This window comes from Oenanthe melanoleuca, chromosome 1A (genome assembly GCF_029582105.1).
Source record: "Oenanthe melanoleuca isolate GR-GAL-2019-014 chromosome 1A, OMel1.0, whole genome shotgun sequence".
In the NCBI taxonomy this organism is placed as follows: Eukaryota; Metazoa; Chordata; class Aves; order Passeriformes; family Muscicapidae; genus Oenanthe; species Oenanthe melanoleuca.
The window spans coordinates 67388430-67415418 of NC_079334.1; the positions used below are offsets into that span (position 1 = coordinate 67388430).

At 48.5% G+C, this 26989-nt stretch overlaps 1 protein-coding gene across 4 annotated transcripts in view; it reads right to left on the minus strand.

The window, feature by feature from the left end:
• The window catches only part of PLXNA4 (plexin A4), a 435362-nt gene that overhangs the window by 393184 nt on the left and 15189 nt on the right, over window positions 1-26989 (minus strand). For all 4 annotated transcript variants that reach the window (XM_056482450.1, XM_056482451.1, XM_056482452.1 and 1 more), the window contains exon 2: window positions 15598-16868. In XM_056482450.1, coding sequence (XP_056338425.1) covers window positions 15598-16776 — 1179 coding nt within the window. In that variant the 5' untranslated portion in view covers window positions 16777-16868. The remainder of the gene's footprint in view (window positions 1-15597; window positions 16869-26989) is intronic.

Below are 26989 nucleotides of genomic sequence, written 5' to 3' on the forward strand. Positions count from 1 at the left end.
GGCAGCTTTCTTCACCACCAAGATGATGAAAAGCTTCATAGTGCAGCTTACCTAAGGTGCAGGGTACAAAGCTCCATCCCAAACCAGGGGAAATTATTCTGACAAGAAGTGAAATGAGATGAATCCAGCAGAGCTCAGAGGCCAAAACCAACCACTCCAGCTGAAGCACCTGAGACCAGAGAGGATCCACACCATCATCTGGCTGCCTTCCTACACCATCCAGACACTCCAATCCCATGAAGCAGCCTGGGAGGACACAGCCCCAAAATCCCAACACCTGTGGCTGATTTGGAGCCCATCTCCAACCTGTTGAGATTTCATTGATCTTAATTGTCACTGGGTTGTTCCTCCTCCACCTGGTTGGGCTCCAGCTGAACTCAGACCTACCCTTAATGGGACTAATAATCCCACACAGGCACAAAATTAAATTTAAGCCTATTTATTTCATCTTTATCCCCACTAGCATTATTTAAATGAATTTATCCTTCTAGGAATGTGTTACACACAAATAGGGGGACAGATTTTTTTTAAAGAAGGTAGAGTCACTCTAGATTTAAAGAAGAATTGTCTATGATGAGGGTGGGGAGGTCATGGCACAGACTGCCCAGAGAAGCTGTGGCTGCCCTGGAAGTGTCCAAAACCAGGTTGGATGGGGCTTGGAGCAACCTGGGATAGTGGAAGGTAGAAGGAGGTGGAATTTGAAGGTTTTCAGGTCGCTTGCAACCCAAACTATTCTGGAACTCTGTGTCCACTCACGTGCTGCTGGGTGGGGGCCAGAGCAGCAATCACAGTGCTGAGGTTTGCCATGTGGACAACCCTCCCCCAGGAACAGGAGCAAGGCCAGCAAGCCACATGAAAACTATTTTCATTTCACATATTTGGGTTATTTCCTCTGGGGATCGTCTGCCAAAAAAAAACGCCAACAAGCAAAACCCTACAAATAAACACCCCCCTGCTCCTGCACAGCTGTGGCTCTCAGCTGCCTTTGTAGAGACAGAAACATTTCTGCAGCAGAGAGAGACACGTAAGGAAGTTTGGATTTATGATGAAAGGGTCAGGAGTTGCAAGCACAGGTTTATTTTCAATTCCAGACACTCCTAGCAGCAATATAAAGTAGCCACGTTAAACTCTCTGGAGCTTCTCTGCCTGGCAATTTCATGTTAACGACTTTCCAGAATGGAGGAGGAGGTGAGGGCATGAATTCACTTCTCAGGCTGCTGCCAGCATGGCTGGGACAGCAGGGAGAGGCAAAGGGGAGGTCTAAAGAGGTGGGAATAATACCAGCAGTTCTCACATCCTGAGCAGTTTAAACCCAGCCCAGAAAGTCACAGCCAGCAGGTAACTTGGAAGGAAAAGGGACCTGCAGTTGGAATGCTGGACTGGAATAATTTCCTTCTTCCCACACCAAATTCCCACTTGCAAATGAGGGAATGTTTCTCACCACCACCCTGCCCAAGGAAACTGAGGAGCACAGGTTTATCAGGTGCTCAGAATATCAAAAATTATCTTCATCTGGGATGGACTGGCAGCTCCCAGGGTATAAATGCCCTCCCCAAGCTCACCAGCTGCCTCTCTACCTGGTTGTGTTCTGTTCCTGTCACCCCTGCCTGTGTCACCAACCAGGGCTGCACCTGCAGCTGTGACACCACAGCCAAGTGTCACAGTCACCACTGAAACAGGAAGGGTGTGCAAAAGAATGGCCCTGATTTACAGGATTCTGGCTGGCATGTGCCTCCTCCAGGTTTGTTATCAAATAAATAATTAACACATCCAAGCCCTCCTGGAGAGGATGGGTTTACAAGGCTGGTGCTGGCTCAGTCCCAGAGGGATTTGCTGAGCCCCCAAAACCCCCAAATTCAGCAGAAAGGTCAGAGATTTGGTTACATCACCTCCTTCCCTGCCCTCATCTCCTTCCCAGCAGGAGTGAGCACGCTGGCATTGCATGAGTGGCAGAAGCACCAAACATCAGGGGACAAGGACAAACAGTGCTCATAATACACCAATTGTCCCTTAAACATCTGCTTTCACTGTTTGCCTCTGAAACAGCCTCTGATAATCAAACACAGCCTAATCCACATTTGGGGAAAAGCCTCCATAAAGGATTAGCCACCCCTCACTCCTCCTTGCTTTCACTCCAGCAGAATCTTCCTCCTCAATCAAAGCACCCCAGCCTTTATTCCCAGATATCTCAGCAGGCTCCAAAGCAATTCCACAGACTCACCAGGGATAAAGGCTGTCCCAGTGGCCAAGTCTTGCCTTTGATTTACAGCTAATACCTAACAGCCCTGTCTTCATGTGGTGGCAGGTACTTGGCTGCTCTCTCCTGTTATCTCAGGCTTGGCTGATGCAGAGGATGGAGGGAACACACTTTAATGGATGTCTGTGCTGCCAGCAGGGCCAGGGAGCCAACAGCAGTAAGAAATCAACAGTTAGAGGCACTGGAGTCTTTGCAAGGAGATATCCAAGGTCTTTTCCATCACCTGACTGCAAGATCTCCTTTCCTGCCTGACTGCAAGGGCTGAGTGAGGGTGAAGGTGGGTACATGTACACTCAATGGGATATTTAAAAATCTAGAGTGATGAAGACATAGAAAAAGCTCTCAGCAGTAATTTCATGGTATCTGAAGAGAAGCAAGCTAAGATATTTAGGCTCTAGATCACCTGGAGCAGGGGTGATCCATAAATCCCCAGAGAATGGGGCTGGAAATAATGGAAACCATCTCCCTGCAAACCACAGGACTTGAATTTCCAGCAGCAGCAGGATGGTACCCAAGGCTCGTGCTTCTCCTGTTTGCTGTGCACATTCCCCTGGTGGTTTGAGCATGGTTTGAGTGCAAGGTGAGCTCCTGGTTGGGCACTGCTCTGCCCTGCCCACAGCATTAGTATTTGGGGTTCCTGAAGCTGGGCTGACTCTCCCTCTGACCTCCTGCAGTATCTCTGCTCCTGGCCATGATTTCCTGTGAAATCAATGGGTTTTGGCTCACCTGCCCTTTCTCCCCACAGAACTCCAGCAGAACCATCACATTTCATCCTGCTGCTGTGAAATCCCAGTGCAGGATGGACACCCCTCTGCTTTCCCCTCCTGCCAGATCATTCCCAGAATTTGATGTCAGGCATTCCTGACACTGGGTCAGGAAAAGGCTGCAGCTTTGCCCAGTTGTAGATCTCTGTCATCTGCAGCTCAAAATTTTGTGGACAAAGAGATGGGCAGTGACCAAAGATAGCACAAACCACCAACCCACCCCTCCTCAGCAGTCTGGAGTCTAATGACATCCAAAAATACCCAGCCCCATCTCCCCAGGGTGCTCTGTGATATAATAAAAGCTGAATAAAGAGCCAGCAATTGGAAATACATTATAATTGCACGCTGCTTTTCACTTCTGCACCCACAGCAGTGGTTACTGTGCACTTACATGTCACCATAAACAAATGACAGTGCAGTTGCAGTAACTTTACCAATTACAGGGAAATTGCACCAACTGTGCTGAGAGGTTTTCATTCAGACACCATTCAGGAAAGCAAGAACAAGAGGGAAAGTTCCTCAAATTGATTAGAACTGGTACAGGCATTTGGTTTTTAGGTCTGTAGTTTAAGCATCAGTTCAAGGACTGGTGTCAGGTTTCCAGAGTGCTGCAGAATCTTAATGGAGTACAGACTTTTTATGCCTGCATTTATGTTCCTGCTCTGCTCTGAGTGTAAGGCTTCCCAACAGTCCACACCATGTTCCTCCACATCATAAAATTTGCAATTTCCTGAAGAGGAGGCTGCCTTTCTTGCAGAGAGCAACAGGTTCCTTCAGCCTTCAGGCCCTTTGCTCAGCAGAGCTGGGTGATTGTCAGTAATTGTGGATAAAAGGAATTGTGCTGTAAATTCATGCTTTAAATTCAGCATCCTCCAAGTCCTGCCTTTCTGGGTGATTACAGTGCCCAAAGATGTGCACAAGCTAAATCCATTAGTGAGACCCTACAAGTTTTCTGGAGCCCAATATTGTAAAATTTAAACAATTCTGGCACTAAGTTTGCTTTCCTTGCTTTTTGTGTGACACCCTAGAGATGCAGAGCCCTACTTTCAGCATCTTCTGACCCTGTCACAATCAGGGTGACACAATTTTTTTGGGATTTTTTTGGGGTTTTTTTTTTTTTGGTGTTTTTTTGGTTTTTTTGTTTGGGTTTTTTTTTGGTTTTTTTTTGCTTGTTCTCCATCTCTGGTTCCCACTTTTGCTGGGACAGCTCTGGAAGCAGCTGGGATGTTGTGGGCTCTGAGCAGCCTCTAGTGAGAGATATCCCTGTCCATGGCAGGGGGGTGGAACTGGATGAGTTTTAAGGTCCTTTCCAACCTAACCATTCTATGATGCTGTGATTAGAGGGAAATTGTTCATGTCCTCATAAAAGAAAGTAATATTGTGATTTAAGTGGTATTTCCAGTGCCTTGGTTAGACCCCAAAAATCTGATGTAGTCACAGAGAAAGGACAGTGCCTCCAGCAGCAATGCAGACTGAGATAATAAAACATTCCATTCATGGAGATCCTCCCATTCCAAACCCCAAACATCAGTGTGTCAGCCAAATCTCCCTTTTGGATATTGCATTTCCATCTCCTCAGAAAATTTCCAGCATCATGGTTCCAAACCTCAGCATCAGTACCCCAAGCTGTGCAGGCAGGGTGAGAATCACACCCCAAAGCTGTGTGGTCACTGAGGTTCCTTCCTGACCTGAAGAGCAGCAAGTGTGACTGTAAAAGCTGTAAAAGGAGGCTGAGCTTTCCTGTGGTCCAATACAGTTCCCCTTGCTGGCTGAGAGGATCATGTGGATGAGGTGTTGAAGGATAAACAGAGGAATATAATCTCTGTGGCTCGCAGATCAGTGCTTTGAAAAATTCACTTAAAATTTTTCACATCCCAAAAAAAAAAAAAAAAAAAAAAAAGGGATTATTGAGTGTGGAGACTCTGCCTTTGAAATTGCCATGGACTGTTGGGTAAATAAGCATTTAGGGATTTTTCAAAAGGGAAGTATTGATCAAATAAGCTGCTAGAGCTCTTCTGTAAGAACTTATTCCAGCAGCAAAGCTCTGTTACACACCTGAAACACAGCACTGATATTCTCTGGTGCCTCTGTAGCTGAGACATGGAGAATGAGTCCCAGAGAGGGGAAATCTTAGGTGAAAAGGGGTTTTGTGAAAAGACACCTTCCAGAGAAGGTGCTGCATTTTATCCTAAAGGATGTCCCATTTCCCTAATCATCCCTCTCATTCCCATTGAATACACACCAGCACCTGGTCAGATAAAGTCTGGCTGCCTCCCTTTGATGGCACCACCAGCAATACACTGCACCACAATTGCTATAATTATTATTTTGTTACACAGGGAAAGAAAAAAAAAAAAAAAAATCATCATTTGGGCTGCAAAGTGCCACCCGCGCCAACAGCGCCGCAGAAATGAAACAACAAGGCTGCTTTGCATGCAGGCAGCACCTTCACCCTGAGAACCCTGAGCCTCTTAAAAGCATTAATTAAGCCTCACCACGGTCCTGCAAAGGTGCTTTAAGTGCTGTAATGAGTGAGATGTATGTGCTGCTGCTCTTCAGCACCGGGAAATGGTGAGAGCTTGGCTTGCTCGACAAATAACGGAGATGCGAGATCAAGGGCTGGCGTCGGTATCAGGGAGAATCGAGATGTGTCTGGTCCCATCATCTGGCAGAAGATGAATTTAAAGGAGCCTGGTTATCAGTTTAAACAACAAACTGAAGCACTCGAGCCCTGAAAGGGAAAATCTCCCGCTTGCAGCTGCTTATCTGCGCAGATCGCAGTGCTTTAGGAATTCAGAGTGTTTGTGCATTCGCTGAAGCTCCAACTGCTGCCCAAGCTGGAAGCAGGACTGAGCAACTGGGAGGCTGCAGCCAGCCCTGGGAGCAGGGACACAGTCACAATCACAGCCCTGTGTTTCCTGCTGTGGGATCCTCACCGACAGCCCCAGCCCTGGAGGGACCCCTGTGGCATTTTAGGCTATAGGTGAGCAGCAAAAAGGATAATGCAGCATCATTCCTCGTGCAATGGAGAAGCAAAAGAAGAGTTTTACTTAAAGAAACACTACATTATATATAGGGAACTATGTGCAAAACAGAATAGAAAAGGCTCTTTGGTCCAAGAAGGCAACACCTCTTTGAAAACGTGCTTTCTGCAAAACAGCACGTCTCTCACAAATCCTGCAGGTGTTTAATCATTGTGATAATTTCTTGTCTTTGAGCAGTCTGAGAAACCCAAGGCTTCAAGGCAGCTTTTTCCCTGGTTCCCAGCAGTACCCAAGGACAGACCCCAATGGTCATTCCCTCATTAGGAGGAGTGAATTTTTATTATTCCTTCACTCTGCCTCTCCCACTCTCTCTCCTTGTCTAAATACGTGCCTGGCTAATATTGCTTGTTTACAGGACAAATCAGCTGGACAAATCCTATTATATTTTGGATCACTGACAAGGATGGGGTAATGACATTGAAAAGGGGAAATGCAATGTTATTCCTACTGATCTAATGTCACCCACATGTTCCATCAGCTACACAGCTCCCAGTGCTGCGTGGAGGAAACAGAGGCAACTCTGTCTTTGCCATTTAGTTCCAGTCCTATCTGGGTGTCTGCCTTTCCTAGTGTTGAATATTTCTTTAAATGTAGAATCATAGGATGATTTGGCTTGAAAGGGACCCTAAGGACCAGTCAGTCCCACCCTGTGCCATTTCACTGGATCAGGTTGTTCAAAGACTCATCCAAACTGGCCCTGAACATTTCCAGCTCCATCCTGAACCTGGATACAGTTACACAACCAGGTTTGTGCTGGCTCTGCAAGCACCAAATTTTGGACTAAAGTTGTTGCCAGGTTACCCAACGATTGTCTCATTCCTAATAAAATGCTTCTCAAACAAACTTAGATCAAAAACTATATCCTACAACAGCAAAGCCATGCAGGGGCCAGGCTGGGATAGTCTGGGGCAGAAATATGGTCAGATGTGATTCAGGCATCTCTCTGTGAGTAAAACAGCTTTTTTCATCTCCATCTCCACACTCCCAATATCTGTGTTACCCTACCAGGTACAATGGGAACCCATCCATGCAATTTGGATAAACAGAGAAATTTCAGAGAGGGAAAAATAAACAAGTCTTTTGTTATACTCCTGGAATATAAATAAATAGACATGTGCATCAGATCACTCCCAGAGGCTGAATATCTCCACTGAGCCTCCAAGTTCTGAGACAGACCCTGCCCTGTGTTTCACCCCGACAGTTCCACTGGCATCAGGCGAGGCAGGAAGGGTCTGTGCAGGATTTATCCAGAGAGCAAAGCTGGATCCAGCACCCCCTGGACCCCCTCCTCAACAGAACAGGCATTGTGCAACCCCCTGCTCCAGCTGCTTTAAATAGCATCAGCCTCACCAAGGGAGCTGGAGTCATTTTGCTTCTGGCTCTTCCAGGACATCTGGGGGTTGCTTTCTGCCTTTTTTTTTTTTTTCTTTTTTTTTTAATTTAAGAGAAAAAAAAAAAAACCCTCTTGCACAAGCATTCCCCTTGGCCTGGCAGGCGACCTCCTGGCAGGCAGCGCGAGGTCAGGTCTGCGAAAATCGCCGATCTGCTGGCGAGGAGGAGAATGTGAGGAGATCATGTGGAGACCTCCAAAAATGCAGAGCTGAGCCACAGGCGACCACAGGGCTCCACCACAGAAGAAAACAGCCTGGGTTGCTGGCAGGGGAAGCAGCAAGGAGCAGTTCCCAGAAATAAATCGAATTGTCCGCGTGGCAAGGAGCGCGGAGGGGGATGGACGGATGGATGGATGGATGGATGGATGGATGGATGGACAGTCTGGAGCACACAGGGCACCAGCAGGACCTGGGGGATGCTGAGCTGCTCAGGCAGAGCCAGCTGGTGCAGAGGTGGGATGGGTGCTGTGCCTGGAATAGCTCAGACACAGCCTTGGGTCCCGCTCTGCTCTCAATGAACGTTTTGTGTCAGCAGGGTCACCCAGACATGAGAGAACAGCTCTGTGAGAGGCTTTGGCACCCAGCCACTTAAAGGCAGAGGGATTCCTTCTGTTTTGTGCTTTGGAAGGAAATAAATGTTTTTGAGAAGTTGTTTCCAATGCATGTCTGGGGTTTTTTTCCCCCACCCCAGGACAATGAGGATTTGGGAAGGAGAGGTTTCAGGGTGGGGTAATTAATTACTGCCAGAATTATTTCTGCACCCACTGGTCAGGCAGTATCCTTTCAAGGACAGGTGTTTAATACTGAGAAAGCTACTTAATACCTCAAATGCAATCATCCTCTTCCACTGCAATTAGGCTCTGATTTACAGCCCTTAAGTGCAAGCTTCTGTTGATGTAGGGGATTAAGAGTTTTTGTTTTGCTCTCCCTCAGAGCATCCAAAGCCACTTTTTTTTTGTTGTTTTTTTGTTTTTTGTTTTTTTCCTCTGCCTGGAGCACAGAGCACTTTGTAGAGGGCAGTGACCTTTTCTTATCCCTGCTGTCTGAAAGCAGAGGTGGCACCTGGAAGAAAGAACCATCACCCAGGGAAAGGAGATAAACTCACATGCTGCCTGGGCTTCCTCACAGTGAGAATTTCCCAATCCCAGTTCAGAGGGGCCAGGACCTTACTGGGAGCACTGGAGACATGAACTCAGTTTCCATTAGCCCAAGGAGCACAGCCCCAGACATCTCTGGCCACTTCCAGCACTGACCACAGCTGTGAGAAATACCAGCTGTGTCCTGGAGAGAGCTCCCTGAGCTGCCTCCCGTGGGGAGATAAGCTGGAATTTCTCTCTGGGGAAGTGTTTTTCACCCCGGAGCAGAGCCAGCCTTGCAGGGGAGGTGATGCCCAGTCCTGCTGGAGGCAGAAGGTGCAGGGGGAGATTTGCAAACCTCAGAGCTCAGCTGCAGAGCCCTGAGCCAGAGCCCTGCCAGGTGTCCCCCTCCCTCCCCAGCTCAGATCCTGCCTCTCCAGCCCCCAGTGTCAGCAGGAGGACACTTGTCACCTCTTATCACAGCTGTGGGTCCCTGGGCACACACACCATCCAACACAAACGGAGGGGACCGAGTGCACAAACACAGATCTGGCAGCTCCAGCCTGTTTGCTCCAGCTCCCAGTCTACAGTGAGCGTTCCCAGAGAGCCATTACAGCATTTCTGAGGCTACTGCCCTTCCCAGATCTGAACTCTGTCATTTTTGCTGGGTTTCCTGCTCTTATTTGCATTTTCAGAGGAAGAAGGAGAAAGCAGTGTTAAAAACTGGCCAAGAACTGACCTCAGCTGTCCACATCACAAACACCAGCCTGTAAAATTTGGAGTAAAGACGTGTACACAAAACTTGTGCAAGGTCTGTCCAGCTGGGATGAGCAAAAAGTGCTGTTGTGCAAGCACAGTGGCACTGACACACACAGGGATTTATTTAGGGCAGCCCAGCTGGCAAACAGGGCAGTCTGAGGTAAAGTGAAGCTGATAACTCATCCCTGTGATTGACCCATCCCCCTGGGAAAGAGTCAGGCTCACGTACTCACCAATCCAGCCAGGAGGAATGGGCAGGGCTGCCTGAGCAAAATGCCAAAGCACCTGGATTGCACAGAGCTCCTGCCACACATTCCTCTTCCCAAGGACTAAGCAAAAACTAACACTCCCTTTTCCCCAGCCTTTAGCTTTTAAGGGAAAACGAGATAAATAACAATTTAGGGTGACAACTCCTGCTTTTTTTGCTTGTAAAGTGATTTTTTTCCCTCAAAACAAACCTTCTTTCCAGCACCTCCAGTTGGTCCTTATTTCCAAATGACCCTGTTCCTCTGCCCACCATGCCACAGAGGAATGTAAGGGCAAGGAAGATATTTCCCTCCTTCTGCAACAGATGGGCACAGCACTAAGATCTAGGAGTCCCTGGGCTACAAATTGTGGTTTTGTGCCTTAGCCAACCCCCCTGTAAAACAACTTCTCCATCCTGGTGTCTCAGAGGTGCTCTGTGTCCTGTTAACACTGGGGATGATGAACATGGGTCTGGGAGAGGAGAGGAATATGAAACAGGCTGAGAAATCTTGGCCATCTCTCCCCTTCCCAGGGGTCAAGCTGGCTGCCCCATACCGTACACAAAGTCTTTCCACCACCTGAGCTGGAAATGGCCCTTTCTAACCTGGTGGGATGGACCAAGGGTCCCCCCTGTGCTGCCAAAGGAAAATGTCTGTGCCTCCAAACATGCCCAGCATGGAAGGGTTAACCCACAGACTCCCCCTGAATCCAGCTAAACCCTGTGACAGCAGCAGTGCCTGCTTGGTGGGCATCAGGGATGGGCAGGGGGTGCAGGGACAGCAGGAGAGAGCAGAGAGCAGAGAGCAGAGCTGTGTTGGGTTGGTGTGCCCAGCAATGTGTGTTCTGTCCCCAGCTGTTAACCCAGCTGGGGCAGTGACCCTGATCTCCTGGCACACATTATCTGCTCATGGGCCATCTTTAAACCAGCTGGGCAATCATCTTTATCTTTCCCACAGCCCATCCTCCCTCCAGGAGATATCTCCTGTTCATGGCCAGTGAGTCCCAGGGCATGACTGATAAAATTCCATCATCCCACTGGGAGATGCTCCAGCCAGGGGAGGAGCCAAGCCTTTCCTACCCAGATAAAAACTGACATTTTGGACACCAAGGGACCTTCTTTCCACTGCATTCCAGAGGAAAACCAGACCTTTGCACATCATCCCTGCACCTTCAGAGGAAACTGCACCTTCTCCAGGAGCACTGCTCCAGCTGAACCACATCTGCCCCTGCAGGAGGATGCAGCCACCATTGAATGGGACTGTGCCAACACCCTGACTGACTGACGGGTGTCAGCTTGGATTCTGACTCTGGCAGGGTTTGGGATTGTTCTGTGTAATACTGCATTTCTATTTTAATGTTCCTAGTAAAGAACTGTTATTCCTAATTCCCATCTCTTTGTCTGAGAGCCCCTTAATTTCAAAATGATAATAATAATTTGGAGGGAGGGGGTTTACATTCTCCATTTCAAAGAGAAGCTCCTGCCTTTATTGGCAGACACCTGTCCTTCAAACCAGGACAAGAGCCCAGTGGAGGAGCAAATGCATGGAGGTGGTGCAGGGCTCTCAGAGATCTCACCAGTGCTTTGGGGTTTTGGGGAGCTCCCAACAGCCACCAGAAGCACAGGAAGCCTTTACAGCCAAGTCACTCATCAGACAATGGCTTGGGACCCAAACATCCACTTCTGGTAGCAAAGTGTTGGGAAAATATTGCCCAGCTCTTCACACAAGGCCTTTTGTTGGCCAGTCAGCTTTGAAAACATTTCTGTTCTCCCCCAAGTGACAGCGCTGCCATGAAAAACAGGAAGAGACTGAATACAGCAATTTAAACAGTCAAACCCCATTTCCTGCCAAAAGGAAAAGAAAATACCAGCAAAAGGCAGAAGCCAGGCAGGAGTTGGGGACTGACACTTAGATTATCTTGGACAGCTATTGGTGTGTATCTGGTAGGAGCTGCAGTGATGGAGGTGATGGCTTTTCATGGCAGGGACTGGAGGCAGATCAAGCTGAGGAGGAGGCAATCAAAAAATCCCCCAGTGATCCATTCCTGCACAGAAATGGCACATTTACATCTCCATCTTCCTCTCAAACTGCCTTTTTTTGCCTGTCCCCCACCCTTTATTTTTTTTTTTTTTTAAGAAATCCATCATTTCCCAACAGTGTCACAGAACCACAGGTTGGAAGGGACCTTGAAAGTTAATCTGGTCCAGTCTCCTGCCATGAGCAGGGATAACTTCAGCTGCATCAGGCTGCTCATTTACAAAGTTTAGGAAGGACACTGAAACCACAGCCTTCTTCACCCAACATGAAGCTGGTTTTCTGTTTTAAGAAGCCTGTTTTTCCCCTCCAGAGCAGCCCTGCCTGTCCACAGAGCCAATGGGTTTGAAGGTGCCCTCTGACTGTATAAGCAGGAATGGCTTCAGCATCCAGAGAGGAGATTTAAATTTGACATGAGGGAAAGCTTCCTCACAGCACAGACAGGTTTTAGGGAGAGAGAGGAATCTCCATAGCCAGAGGTTAAGAACAGGTGAGACAAACATCTGTCAGACACGTTATAAGTAGGGCAGAAGGGCAAATCAGATGACCTCATAAGAATCCTTTTTTCCCAGCCTCATTTTTCTCTGATTATATGAATTTCTAAGCATTTGGGGTCAAGTGTACTGCTTAAATATAAGCTATTATCCTGCTTTTGCTGAGAGGTATTACCTGAGACCATTCATCACCTGAGTGAACATCACCAATTTGCAAATCAACAGCCCAGACATTAAAATCTATCATTTTTTTTCTGATTTATGCTGAAGATGAATGGGAGGACAGCTGTAACACAGGGATGGGAGAGGACTGGATTGGAGGATTCTCCATTCATGTCTGAACTTTCACCTTTCTAGAAATTCTGCTACCACAATGCTGATATCTACAGCAGGCACTTTGCATGGGAGAATCACAGGCTTGTCACACTGAGATTTTTTGGTTTTGTCTTTGCCTTAACCTTTGCAAACCAGGCTGGGACAAATCTCCAGGACATCCAACCCTGCAGGACATCTGGGGACCCAGTGCCTCCTGCTGAATACTGACCATGAGACAAAGTTTGTCCAGCCAAGGTCTTTCCTGACCCAAGCTGCCTGAGCAGAGGAGCTGCAGGATCTGCTGCTGGGGACCAGAGCACTGTTCCCCCCATCTCTGGAATTATTTGTGTGCACACTGCAGGTTAGGAGGGTTGTGCTGGGAATGGAGATTTCTCTAGTCCTGAAATAACCTTGAGCAAGGATTGCACCAAGGAAGGAGCAGAAGCATCCTGTCATGTGGATTCCCCTTGAGTCAGTTATTGCCCTGCTAGAAATGTTAGAAAAATTAGAAGAATATTTGTTACTAAAAGACTGCAATGTCTTGGGTTTTAGCTTTTATATTTTTCAGAGTCTCTGCGGCTTAGTGAGTAACTCTGAAACTTCATGTTAGGTGTTAGTTCTCTTCACAGGGCAGTTGGACAAAACAATCCCTTCCCAGCTAGAGAATCAAGGACAACTGGTACCCAAAAACCAGAAACAACAGCGAGGGAAAGGGGGCAAGAGGGGGCTGAGACTCCATAGCTGGGGCTGTAGTTGGATAATTAACCCTAATATGTAATGAACCAAAATTTATAAAAGTGTAAAACTTGTGACCAGGATCCATCTTGGATTTGATTTGGGTGTAGCCCCTCTTGCACTGCCCAAGGTGAATCCTTTCAATAAATACTGATTTTATTCCTTTTGGAATGGTTTGGGTTGAAAAGGATCTTAAACATCATCCAGTGCCACCCCCTGCCATGGGCAGGGACACCTTCCCCTGCCCCAGGGTGCTTGTCCAGCCTGGCCTTGGAGATTCCAGGGATCCAAAGGCAGCCACAGCTTCTCTGGGTGAGCAGTTCCAATGCCTCATTACCCTCTGTGTAAACAATTTCTCCCTAACACCTAATCCAAATCTCTCCTCTGCCACTTTGAAATGCTCAGTGCTCAGCACACGAGCTGGACCTGCTCTCATACAGAACTTCAGCTGCTGAAGGCAGGGCAGCAAAGCTGAAACTCAGCTCCAGCCTGGACCATAGGCAGGGTAAGCCTCTGTTTGCACCAGCAGAGAAACATTTTCCATCCACACAAACCCGGGGAAAGGCTCGGTGACGGCTCAGTAATTGGTTTTAGAGCTGCCTCTAACACGTGCTAAGAGGCAGAGCAGCAGTGCTGGGGCTTGGCTGGCAAGCAGGACATCAGCAGAGGAGACCAGGCTCTCACAGACACACATCCAGCCTCCAAAATACTCCACCAACCACCAAATATTTTCCAAGCTTAGTGGCTGGACTCTGCAACCCCTCTCAGCAGCCAAGTCACTAATGCCTCTTCCCTGGGGCAGCACAGCTGATCTCAGGCAGGGCTTGCCAGCAGCTCTAAGAAGGCTCATTTGAGGAGAGGACAGCCTGCTTAGTTACACACTTCAGACTCTCTGCTTTTCATTCCAGCTCCTTTGCAGTGTCTCTGATTCACAGTGAGGACACAGACTCATAAATATGCTCTAACACTTTTCCCCATTGTGTCCTCCCTCCAGCCTCTGCAGTCCTGTCCCTACACAGTCTGACATCAGTTTTCTTGGTTTGGGACTCACCCCATGGGTCACAAGAAAGCTGTTGGCTTTTTTTTTTGCTGAGAGGACTGAGAGATTTCAAACCTCCTAATTGGAGAAGTCCAGCACTGCAAACGTTAGTGTGGAGCACAAGCAGAGCAAATATGCAAATGCATGGAGAGGCTTAAGAGCCCAGGAAAGAAACTCCAGTGGGAAGCTCCCAGCTTAAATCTAAAGGCAGCTCTTTGAATGTGCACAGGCCTCGCGGCTAAACAAAAAAATCAAAGCCAGATTTGGGCACAGCCTTTCTCCCTGTGCACTGCTCCACAGGGAGCTTTGCAGGTCTAGGCAGAAGAGATCCCAGCTAACATCAAGGACTTGTCCCTTTGGTGTGGGAGGATGAGAGCAGAGCAAGGTCAGGCAAGGACACTGAGGGGTGTAAAGGGGAATTAGGGCAGAGTAAGGCAGGATCAGAGTCCTTGCAATGAGATTCCCATCCACGTTCCTCATGATCTGTCCTTGTCCCACCAAGGAGCATCAGAAGAATCCCCCAGCAAACAAGGTTGAGCACAAAGGAGCAATCCCACATCCTGAGCACTGCCTGCCTGGAGATTATGGGGCAGGAAAGCACTCTCCCTATTCCCTTTGCTCAGTTTCTCCCTATTCCCTTTGCTCAGACTCGCCTCTCACTTGAAAGAGCTAATTAAGGACGGGAATCAAAGCCTGGGGAAGCAGCTCCTGCAGCCCTGGGTGTGATGCTGGCTGTAATGCCCATGCCTGTGCCTGCCATCAAAGCCAGCCCTGTGCACATCCCTGCAATGGCACTCAGAATAAACCAAGGCAATTCCTCCAGACCATTTGTAGGTCAGACAGACCAGCCTCTTCCCCAGTCCTGCCCTTAAATCTTGCAGTGTTTAATCCTTGATCTGCAGCCAGGCCTTAATTTCTCAGCGCAGAGCTGGCTGCAGGCCGGAAGGCGAGGGGCTTTGATGGTTAATGACCAGTGCTTCTCAGCCCTGGAAGAAATGAAACCCTGCCTTCAGAAAGTTCCCTGGATAAATCCTGCCCCAGCTCCAGCCCAGGGAAACAAAATTACACCAGCATACACAAAGGGGCACAAGCCATAATACCTCTAGGCCCTCCTTTGGTTTAGGTTTGAGCAGAAAGGGCAGTTGGGTCTGAGTGATTTCACCCCTGTGATTTGCACCATGAAGTAACTACAACAGGCATATTCCTCCTAAATATTCCAAGGTTTAGCTCATCAGCAAACGCAGCATGTCTGCTGGTACCTTCATCAGCTTGTCCATGAGCTAACTGGGGCAGGAACTGGTTAAACTGGGTGGTGGGCTGAGCTGGAGGCAGAGCCAGGACTGGGACAAGGCAGCCTCAGTCCCTCAGCCTCTGCTTTAAGGTTGGTTATCTGAAAACAAAAACCTGTTTATACGCAAGGTGGGTGCTCAGGGGCTTCACTTACCGCGCTGCTACAGGGAATGTCCTTGACCTTGAGCCAGGCCAGGTCTAACGTCCCCTCTCCCCTGTAGCAGGACTGAAGCCTGTCCTTGATGCGGTCGTTGATGTTTTTCAGGACAAAGATGCAAAGGGCAGACTCATCCAAGGACTTCATCTTCCTTTTCTGCCCCTTGGAGAAGACTGTGAAGAGGATATCATCCTCGGGGCCAACGCCCAGAGACCTGGCCAGGATGGCTCCAGCCTTTGACAGGTAGGCAGCCTGGAGCAATCGATATTCCACCCCGTTCTTCTCACAGCCAATGGGCACCTCCACGTAGGAGTTAAAGGCCGTGTCCTCCTTGCAAAGCCTCACCAGCTTGGAGGTATAAACCTGCTCCTTCGTGGTGGAGCCGGGTGGGGAGATCATCTCAGGCTGCAGGGTCAGGAAGTAGACAAAGTTCCCGCTGCTGAAGCCGTAGATGTAGTAGATATCGAAGTCGGGGATGATGGTAAACGTGTCTGAGGGGATCTTGATCATAGAGGCCACAAACTCATCGTGAAAGACGTAGGCAAACATCCCATCAGCCTCGGAGTTCTTGGTGAGCTTTCTGCTGGAGATGGTGGGGAAATACTCCGGCTTGCCGTCCACGGCCGTGGCGATGAACAGCTTGTCGTCCATGTTGCTGTAAGAAACAATGACTCCGAAAACAGAGCCACTCTCGTTCACCCCAGAGAGGTAATGCTCCTTCTTGTGGAAGGGCTCTCCCAGCTTGAAGAGGTCATCCAGCCTCAGCAGCTTGCAGATGCCCTGGTACAGACTCCCGCAGGCTATCAACCGATTCTCCTTGTAGTCTATGAGGAGCATTTTGTTTATGTTGTTGGTGGGAGTCAAGGGTTCGTTGCAGGTTTGGACTATCCTGGGAGGATAACACTTGGGGTTATCATCATCAGGACCAGTCTCGTGGGTCACCAGGACCTTCAGGTCGCTGGAGAGTTTGTAGATCCTGTTGACAGCCCCCAAGTAAATGTGCCCAGTTCTTTCATCCACCACCAAGTGGTTGAAGTTTCCCTCTGCTTGCTCTCCGGTGAAGGTGATGAAGGGCCTCTTTGGATGGGGTGGCTGCTGTCTGCCAAGAGGTGACACTGTGGTGGACAGCAGGAGGTGAGAAACCAGGCAAGTCCATTTCCACATGGCCGGCGACATGATTACAGAGGTTTGTATTCCCAAGGCAACGAGGATTAGGAGCTGTAAAACTCTTCAAAACGCCAATTCCCTGGCAGATTCTGTCCTACAAGCTGAGAAAAAAAGAAAACAAAAGTACATTACTATGGAGTATTCCTTCCTCCTCCCTCCTTCACAACCATGCCATCATCAGAGCGTATTTATTGCTAATCCTCCCTTTCTCCACTCTGAGCTCTCTACTTAAAACCAGCACAAAGGGAGCCCTCCTGACAGAAAAGATGCTGGGAGAAAAAGCAGAAATCACACAGCAGAGTAATAAATCAGCACCCTTTCCCTCTCCATCACACACCCATGTGCCCCACAGTCCAGCATAAATATTGACTGGAAGGGTAAAGGTAAAATCATCAGCCAGCATTGCTGTTTGCACTGCCAGCATCAGCCCAGCTGTGTGTTTGCTATCTGAGACACCAGAACTGGAGAAGGATTATTATCCTGCTCTTCTGGATGAGGCACTGAAGCCTGGAGAAGGTCAGGGATCTGCCCACAGGGATGGGGCCAGATGGATGCTGAGCTCTCCCGCAGCCCTTGAAGTTTGCCAGGAAGGATCCAGCTCTGGTGTGACATTAACATCCTCTCAGGGAGATCTCAGTCCAGAATGGGCCTGTTTGAGCAGGAGCTCTGTGCCTTCCAGATCCAGCCCCAGGGGTTGTGTTGTGACAGCTGTCACTGCCACATCTGCAGAGGGCTGGGAGCAAACGGGGCACTGGGTGTCCTCCCTGCCCTGGGCTGTCACCACAGACCATTCTCCACAGCCCTTCTCTCATCTAAGAGAGACCCAGCTCTCCTGGGAATCTCAGGTGACTGAGGAGAAAGGGGTTGCTGATCTACCAGCAGTGATAAAGCCTAAAGCACCGTGAAGTAGGAAAACCAATGACCCAATGAGCCTGGTACCCTTCCAAAGAGAGGGAAGAGGCTTTCCTTGCACCACTCAGCCCCTTAAAATCTCCCAGCTTTTAATCATGGTGATGGGAGCAGTAAGGGGTTCAAACATTTGGTGGGCACATCACCAAACCCCATGAAAAAATCTCTTCCTACTCAACACACCCACCTGCTTCATTTTCCTTCAGTTTTTTGGTTGCTGCTCTACAAGAGCAGCTTTACCCCTTTATGGCCCCACAGAGCATGTGGGGCAGGGAGTTCTACCAGCTCAGGTTTCATAAGCCAAGCTCCTCAGTGAGTGCTGACCACACAAAGCTGGTGGCCAGGCCCTTCATCCCTCTATCATCCATATCAGAACTTCACAAAGCTGTCCTTGATTTTAAAAAGGACAAGCACAGCTCCTCTCCTGCAGTGTCCCAACCCCTCTGTCACAGAGTGACTCTGCTGAAATCAAGGGTGTAACCACTGATGACAGCCAGGCTCGCACAAGTAGGAGGCAAGGAAAAAAATCCCTGTTTGCAGATCCCAGCAGGGAGGAAGATGTGACAGTGACACAGGTCTGGATGTGCAGCTTTTTCAGATCTGTGCAGCTCTGCTAACAGCAGTGGAACTGAAAAATTCGCTTCAAAAAATAACAGGGAGAATAAATCCCACATCCTTTTGACCCGTAGGCTGATTAGATCTGATAGTGGAAAGGGTAAGTCTGGGCTTATAGAACAGCCACCACTTTTATGCACCCAGAATATTTCAAAATTCTCTCACAGCAGCCAGAATTTCCAAGCTGTTGTAGGATCACCTTCACCTCCTGCTGCCCTCCCTGCAGCAGCAGCCACAGGCACTGGATGGATGATGGACAAAGGTCAGCCCACATTTACTTTAGTCATGTTTACCCTGTTCTGCTTTGCCTCTCTGGTCAAGCAAATATTGAATAAAGCCAGGCCTGCAGTGCAGAGTTTGCAGGACTGTCCTGCAGGGATAGGCAGGCTGGTCACATAGGCTGTTAATAACCTTTATTATGATGGAGAGAGCAGGGGTGGGATGAGCTCTCCCCACACAGCCATTCCTCTTTCCAAGGAGCCCATCCTTGAGAGAGCAGCAGAAGAGGGAAGCTGTCCCTCTTGGAGTCCTGTGTTCAGAAACATCACGTGGCGACCCTGAGCTCCTGTCACTGATGAGTTATGATCCACATTTCCAACAGGCACTGCTTTGATGGGGAGCTAGGCAGATCCAGGAAGAAATTATTCTTTCCAAGTACTAAAAAGGTATCTGTACCCTATATTTTACTCTGCAGAGTCAGCAGAGCTGCAGGGCAGGGAAATGGGAACTGCTGCAACCCTGAGATTGGAGAGGTACTGAGCATCCCCTCTGCCCAAAATTCTCCACAGCACCTGCAGAAATGGGATTAAATCTACCCATTAAAACAAACAGCCAACACAAAATGAGAAGAGACAGACTCCAGACACAAACTCTTTGCAGCCCATGCAGGTGAGAATTGATCTGAGGTCAGATTATCACTCATAGAGGAAGGGAATGGTGAGGAGAACCTTGCTTGATCCATTCCAACCCAAACCATTCTGAGATCCCCCCAGGCAAATGCAGCAAATTTGATCTGGAAAGCAGAGAGACTCCAGTGAGAAATTCCACTAAGGCTTTACAGCAGGCAAAGGCTTTACAGTTTTCAAAACACTGAACCTAAGGGGAGGAAGTTCACCTGCAGAGGAAAGAGCATCAGCAGTGTGAGAGCACCAGGAAGGCACAGGAGCAGCATTTTGGGACAAAGCAGGGGGAGCAGGAGCCTGGGGCTGCTCTGCCATCCTCCAGCAGCCATCTGAGGGACCCTAGGAGCAGGATTTTCTCTCTGCTTGCTGCTGGCCCTCTCTCCTCTCCCATCTGCTCATGCTGTTCACCCTGCACCCCCTGTCCTGGAGCCCAAATCAGTCCTGGAGCCTCTATCATTTATCATTTGGCTTAATTAATGAATAACAGCAGAGGCCAGGGGCAAAGATGTCTGGATGTTTAGCCTGCAGAATAGAGGAGGGTTTGTACAGCCCCTGAGAGGATGCACCAAGGAGAAGGGGATGGGTTGTGGATGGGTTTTTTTCCCTGTGTCAGACAGGAATCACAGCAGCTGGGAAGGCAATAACACAGTGCCAATAAAGCAGAGTCTAAAGAGAGAGAAATTATATTCTAAAAACAAAGCAAATAAACAAAAGGGCACAGCCAGCAAGGGCTGGGCTTAGGCTCTGAGCTGGCTGTTTCCAAAATAAACCCAAACTGCCTTTTCCACTGGGGATGTGGCCAGCAGTGATGCCACAGCCACCACACAGGGCTCCTGTGTGAGGCCACATCATCCCTCCACGTGGCTCCTGCCACAGCAGCCTCTCCAGCAGCACATCCAAGGTCGCTGGGAAGGTCCCAGAGCAAACCCAGCTGCTTCAGACAGGGTTTCATCCATGGCAGAGGAAGGTCTCAGAGTCACAGGAACTTTCACACCACTGCCTTGCCTGTGGGATCACAACTTTATGGCTTGCAAGTAACATATTCTCCAAAAGATGCCTTGAATTCCCAGAGTTTGGTTTAAATAATGTCTCCTCCTGGAGAACAGCAAGTTATGATGCTACCACACAATCTGGTTACTTTTTTGTTGTTGTTTTTGAGCATTTCCAGCAAAGGTTTGAGACCACTGAGTTAAAGTTTGCAGTTTAGTTCTGCCCAGGGATCTCCAGGACACAATCCCAAGACTCCAGAACATGAAAATCTGTGGTAAATACATGGAGTTATTATGGACAAGAAAAGTTTGGATGTGAAAGAGTCTCAGAGGAAGAAACATTCCAAGTGTCTTTTAACTCTGATGATTAGATGGGAGAGTTAGGGAGTGATGAATACATCCTCAAAATGCAGCAGTGTTCAAGGGGACAGAGTCAAGGATGAGTTATGCCTGAGGAAGTAGGAATAAATCAGGAATAAAGAGGACACAAAGGACTGATCTGTCAGTTGAGACAGAGGGAAGGAAGTGTACAGAGAGAGGGGAAAGAGAGAGCTGGGAGAGCTGGGTTTTGACTGACAGTCTCACAAAATCCATGGTCACGTCCCTGTACTGGAGTCTGGGACAAATCCCCCCCTCTGCAGTGACAGCTCTGAGAGGAACACGTCACTGGGTGGGTGTGAGACAGCAGCACTCCCCTCTCACACACACACAGCCCTGCTGCCACCAAAGGTGTCAGACAGAGCCACCAGCTCCCCTGCCACGGCCACATGTGGCAGCAGGGACACACAAAGTCAGGGGGAAGAGCCTGGACACAGAAAATCACAGCAACAATCCCACTCTGGGTCCAGCTCAGCAAAAATATGTATTAAAGCCTTGGATGCAACCAAAATGAGCTGGAAAACTGCTCTGGGAGGGAGGGAAAAGTCAGCACATCCTGGGCAGTGGGTCTGGCAGCACCCCAGAGCCCTGGCAGATGGACACAGGGACTCCCCACCTGGCTGGGAGGCAGCCAGGAGCACCCAGGACTCCTGGCAGTGCCAGGGAGGGCAGTGAGGCCCAGCTAATCAGGCAGCACACTCCTGTGTTTGCTGTCCCTGCTCTCAGGCTGTTCTCTGCTGGGCAGAGATGCTGACAAGGCAGACACCAGCACTGCAGCCAGCACAGAGCAATTCAGCACCAAGTGCAGCTACACAATCCCTTTAATCTCATCTAAAGACTTTTGTTCATGCTTTCCTTTAATAAACCCTGATTACCATGGATAGAAGCTTTTCTTTGGGGGCCAACATGGCCAGAAAACACACACAGTGACATTGTCAACAGCTTCCCCAGCAAAGGCTGGATTCTAACTTTGGCTAAATCCCTTCTCCCTCAACTTACAACCTGTCCAAGCTGAAGGCAAGTCTCACTTTGGGGACACCCCACACCAAAAAGAACAGATCCCTGCACAAGCTGCAGCTTATCCCAAATACAGAGATTAATTTCAGGAGAGGTTTGTTTGCAAGGGAATTAAGATACAAAGGGACAACACAGCCTTCCCTCATCACACAGATTATTCCTCTCAGGCCCTCAGATGCTGCCCATCACCTTGTTACCTGTGTCTGTGCCAGAAGGGTATTAAATGATGGGATTAACACAAGCCATGAGTGAAACTTGCTTCCTTTTTCCCCCAGCTCTTTCCATGTGATAAAACTGCATGTGGATGTTGTATCTGCCTGCATTTCAAACTTGGTTTTCTACCAGCAAAAGCAGGTCAGAGCTGTGCTCCTCTGTGCTTGGAAGAGAGAGCAGAGAGGTTTGTAATGATTTCTCAGCTCCTCCAGGAATTTACTACAGAGACTTGAATGAAAGAACACAAATACTCAGCGTCACAGAAACAAGAATGGAGTTTTGAGGTCATGGAAATAACCTACAAATCCAGAGAGCAGAGCTAAACTCTGTTTTCTGGAGCAGACAGGGGTGTGAGTCCCCAAGGCTGGGTGTATGGAATCAGGGAACATCCTGAACTGGAAAGGACCCAACCCAGGTAACAGCATTTCCCAGCCTCCTGAAGGATCCTGAGGACAAATCCATGAAATTATTCCTTGTCACAGTAACTGGGGAAATGTAACCCCCCCAATAAACAAACTGTTGTAGCAGGAGCACACAAGGTCACTGATTCCAAGCAAACCTAACTTGGTCCCACCTTGTGTGTGAGAGATCATAGAGGTCCAGGGCACTGAGAAAAGGGAAATGTTGCCAAAAGCCAGAGTGTCAGGCTGATTTCTGTCTCAAAGTCTCATTTCTGTCTCCAGCAAAGCCACCAACCGGTGCTGGCACTCTTCTCTCCCCAGCACCAGGAGTTTCTCTGCTGTGTTTCACTGAGGTGCAGCTCTCACAGGGTTGGCAGCACCAGGTTGGCAGAAAAATTTAAAATTTTATGGAATATTCCTTTGGAGTATTCAAGTCAAGCCAGCTCCTGGTGCACCTCCAGCCTTCCTGTCAGGGCAGGAGAAGCTGAAAAATCCTGGAGTTAGTTTAAACCCTACTTAGCAGCAAGTAAAACCATCAGTGTGTTATCACCACGATTCTCGTGCCAAATCCAGAACACACCATCCCAGGAAGAAAATTAACTTTATTCCAGTGGAAACCAGGACAGCAATTCACTGGGAAGGAGACCCTGATGAGCTCTAGACACAAAGAGGAATAAACACAGCCTCTGCCCCTAAAGGAGTGATGAACGTTGGAAAGAAAATGAACTGGGTTTCATCCCAATTCGTGTATCCATCCAGCATTTTAGGACAGCCTTGAGGAAAACAGCATTTCCTTCCTCAGCAGCTCAGCTTATGCTCCCACATTCCCTTTGAGGCTTTGGGGCTCTGGAAAATCCCAAATGAAATCTAAATGTGCTGGGTGTGGTTCAGATGGGAGCAAGGAAAGGTGTGTGACCTGGCTTCCCCTGAGAGCCACCAGGCAGCTCTTTTGTTCACTTGTTGGCTGAAGTTTTTCAGCAGAGTTTATCCTGGGGATGTTTCTCCCTGCCTGGCAGTTTTGGGAAGATCTGTGAGGCACAGGTCCTCTCTGTCAGGCTCACAATCAGCACTGTGTGTATCCAAATCTCACTGTTCTTCAGCTGCCTGCTGACAGACTGGCAGGGAGGGTCACTCTGCACTCACAGGGACTTGGTGACCACTGGCTACCTCATTCTCCAGATCTCTGTGAGATAAAACGTGGGGCTTCAAGGGAAAAAACAAAACCTTGATCAGCTGGTTGTGGGAAAACTGAGATCTCCATTTGAAAGCACTGGCAAAGAAGCCAGCAGAGAATCCCCAGCCTTTGAGCTCTGAGATTTTGCTATATATTCAAAACACAGCTGGAGCAGAGTGGTCTGAGGGAAAATTAACAGGACAGGGAAAATCAGAGATGATGCTGGGATCAGGGAATCCCAGAATGGTTTGGGTTGGAAGGGACCTAAAAGATAATTTTGTTCCAGCCCCCTGCCATGGGCAGGGACACCTTCCATAGACCAGGCTGCTCAGTGCCTGGATGGGGAATAAGGTTTGGAAATAAAGCTTCAGAGGGGTGCAGAGCAGTGGATTTCTCAGTGCCTGGATGGGGAATAAGGTTTGGAAATAAAGCTTCAGAGGGATGCAGAGCAGTGGATTTCTCAGTGCCTGGATGGGGAATAAGGTTTGGAAATAAAGCTTCAGAGGGATGCAGAGCAGTGGATTTGCTGCATCAGTAACCAGTGACCAGCACTAGCTGGCTCACAGCAAATGGGAACTTCTCCCAAATGAAGGGTTCACAAGTGGCCAGGCCAATGTGATGAATGCAGGGCACAGCTGTGAGCTCCTGCAGAGCCAGGATCCCTGGGGGATGCACCATCAATCCTGAAACTGCACCAGAGCTGGCAGGAAATAGGCTGGACACGCAGCAGGAGTGGGAATATAAAGAAAAAGCTGTGAGCAGTGCTGTACTGCTGGGAGGGAAGAGTCAGAGGTGTGATAATTTCTCTTCAGTGATGCAGGGTTTGCAGCAGAGGCGAGAACAGAGCCTCTCTTTATGCTTTACTCAGCATAAAATTTCCTCCTTTCATTTATGGCAGGTATCCAGCCCCTTTTGGAGCAGCAGCCACCAGCTCTGGATGGGGCCAGGGAAAAGATCTGACACAGCAAATTCTTCATGCTCAGCTCCTCATGCAGTGGCTAAAGGGAGCAGATGAGCAAGCCCCATAAAAAGGCTGGGCCATCCCAAATCCCAGCCAGATCTCCAGTCCAACACACCCCTGGGAAGCAGCACTGCTGACAGGCATTTGCTCTCCCTACCCAAAAAAAAAAGCTGCACTTTACTGCAACCATTAGCAGAATTTTGGTATTGACTGGAGATTCTGAAAAATTAGTTATTAGACACCTCCTTGTTTTGTTTTCTCTGCATTTTTTAACTCAAATCACGTTCCTGAATGCTTCAGGGTGGGTTTTTAGGCACCCTGAACCTGCTGGGCAGACATGTGCTGTTCACTTTGTCACTCTGCCCTCCACCAACTGCTCAGTGTCTTTCAGCCCTTGAGCAGGTCAGACGAGGTCAGGGGAATCTTTTTCCATCTTCCTGTAGCACCCAGGGCAACTAAGTCCCAATTTGGTTGTTCAAAACTGGCACATGCCACCTGAAGTATTCTTGCTGCCTCCAAGGGCTTGGGAAGAGCTCTGGAAGGGGTGTCAGAAGGATGAAAAGTCCCTACTTGTGCCCTAAAATTCACCAATCCCAAATTCCAGGCATCTTCTGCAGATACTAGATTGCTACAGATCATGAGCTCTTCTTTCCAAATAATACAGCCCCAAATAGACATTTTTTTTTAATTAATACTAATCTGCATGCTTTTCTGAGTTTTCTCTTACAAATACCATAAAAACCACATTACAATTGTACATAATTTTTAACCATTCTGGCATTTTGTGATGCTCCAAATGAAGCAGGGCACAGTGCAGCTGCTGCTTCAGAGCAAGATGCTCTCTGAGAAGAAACACCCAAGATCAGACCAAACGAGATCTGTCCTCTTCAGACACTTCCCCTCAGAGCATTTTGGTTTAAAAAAAAAAAATCTCCTGTCCCCACTTGGCTTGGATGTTTTGAGCTGGCTGAAGGGCAGCTGAGATAAAAGGCAGGAGCAGGGGCAGGAGTGATGGAGAGCCCCACGTTGGCCCAAGCAGAGATTTCCAGCTGAGACCCAATTTCCAGCCCAGCAGCAGTGCTGGGGAAGGGCTCTCTGTGCTGAGAGCTGTAATGAGGCACTGTGGACACAAGCCCTGATAAGCTGCAGCTCTGGGAGCATTTCAAGGAAAAAAAAAAACAAAAAAATAAAAAGCTGTCTGACATCTATCCCACCACTGATGTCCCAATTTATGGGTGACACAGGAAGACCACAAAAGCAGAGAATCAGCAGCAAAACTCAACTCCCCCTTCCAGAAATAAAAACGTGGATGAAGTTTTACTAATTTGCTGTTAATTTTCCCTTCCAGTGACTTTGTCACCACAAGCCCAGCTACTGCCAACACCTCCAAAGGCCAATGGGAAGTTATTCTTAGAGCCCAACCTGGCTGTTGCTGCAGGATAACTAATCCCAAATCATTCCTGAGAGTCTTGAGCTGCTGCTGAGCTGGACAGGACACCTATGGCCAGGATCAGAGGCAGGCAGGAGACAGAGCAGTGCTCACATGGCTGAGCAGATAATCACATGCTCTGTTTGTTAACAAGCAGGTTAGAAAGGAGCTGATGTACACACACACACACAGACTGGGAGATACACAGCTCCATCCTGTACAGACACATTTATTTTTGCACCAAAATGGTGCAATTCCCGTGCAGGGCACTGTGTGCATGTATAATTCCAGTGAGCATTAGCAGCAGCACCTACAGCTCAGCTTGCCTGACATGTTCTGTGCCAAGGCTCACTTTTTAGGTCCTCATTACTTTGACAGACCTGAGGGACTCAGGGGACAATTTCCTGAGCTTGGTGTCTGCCTCAGGCTAGCAGCACTTGGGAAAGTGGCATTCAGAATGATTTGGGCAATGCTGAGAACTAAATTAGGGGGAAAGTTTTTGCAAGTTACTGATTCTAACTTTCTTTTTTCCCCTGTGTTTGACCTCAGTTGTATTCTTCCTGCTGCCTTGATGAAAAGGTGGCAGGGAGGAAAATTTGGGATGCTCCTGCCCTCGTGGCCATGGCTGAAAATCTGTCTAAATTTGACCAAGTTGAGCGTCTAATAGCACAAATATTGCAAAGTTCTGCCTTTTCCACTGCTCCTAGGAGGGATCAGACAACACTTGGGCTTATCAACAGAGGAGGAGAAGAACTTGATTCTGATGAGCAACCTGGGCTGGTGGAAGGTGTCCCTGCCCAAAATGATCTTTAAGGTCACTTCAAACCAAACCAGACTGTGATTTTAAGTCTTGCCCAAGGTCACACAACATCAGCAAAGCAGAGACAAATCTCCATGTTGAATTCCCAGCTCAGTGCCACAACAACAACTTATTTTGCAGAGAAACTCATGCAGCACCAGGGGAAACTCCTTCACCTCTGATTTTCTCTATTCTGATCTCCTTTGGATGTTTGAGGGACACACACCCAAAAGTGCTCACAGTGATAAATTCCCCTCAGTCCTAAACCCATCCCCTTCTCCAGCACTTTACCAGCATCAGCACAATTTGCATTACACATTGGAGAGGCTTTAAATAGTTCAGTGGTCACCCTGCTCAGCTGTGGGATGCAGGGATGTGTCCTGAAATGATACAGCAGAGTCCTGCAGCTGGCAGCCAGCCTGGGAGGCTGGGGGG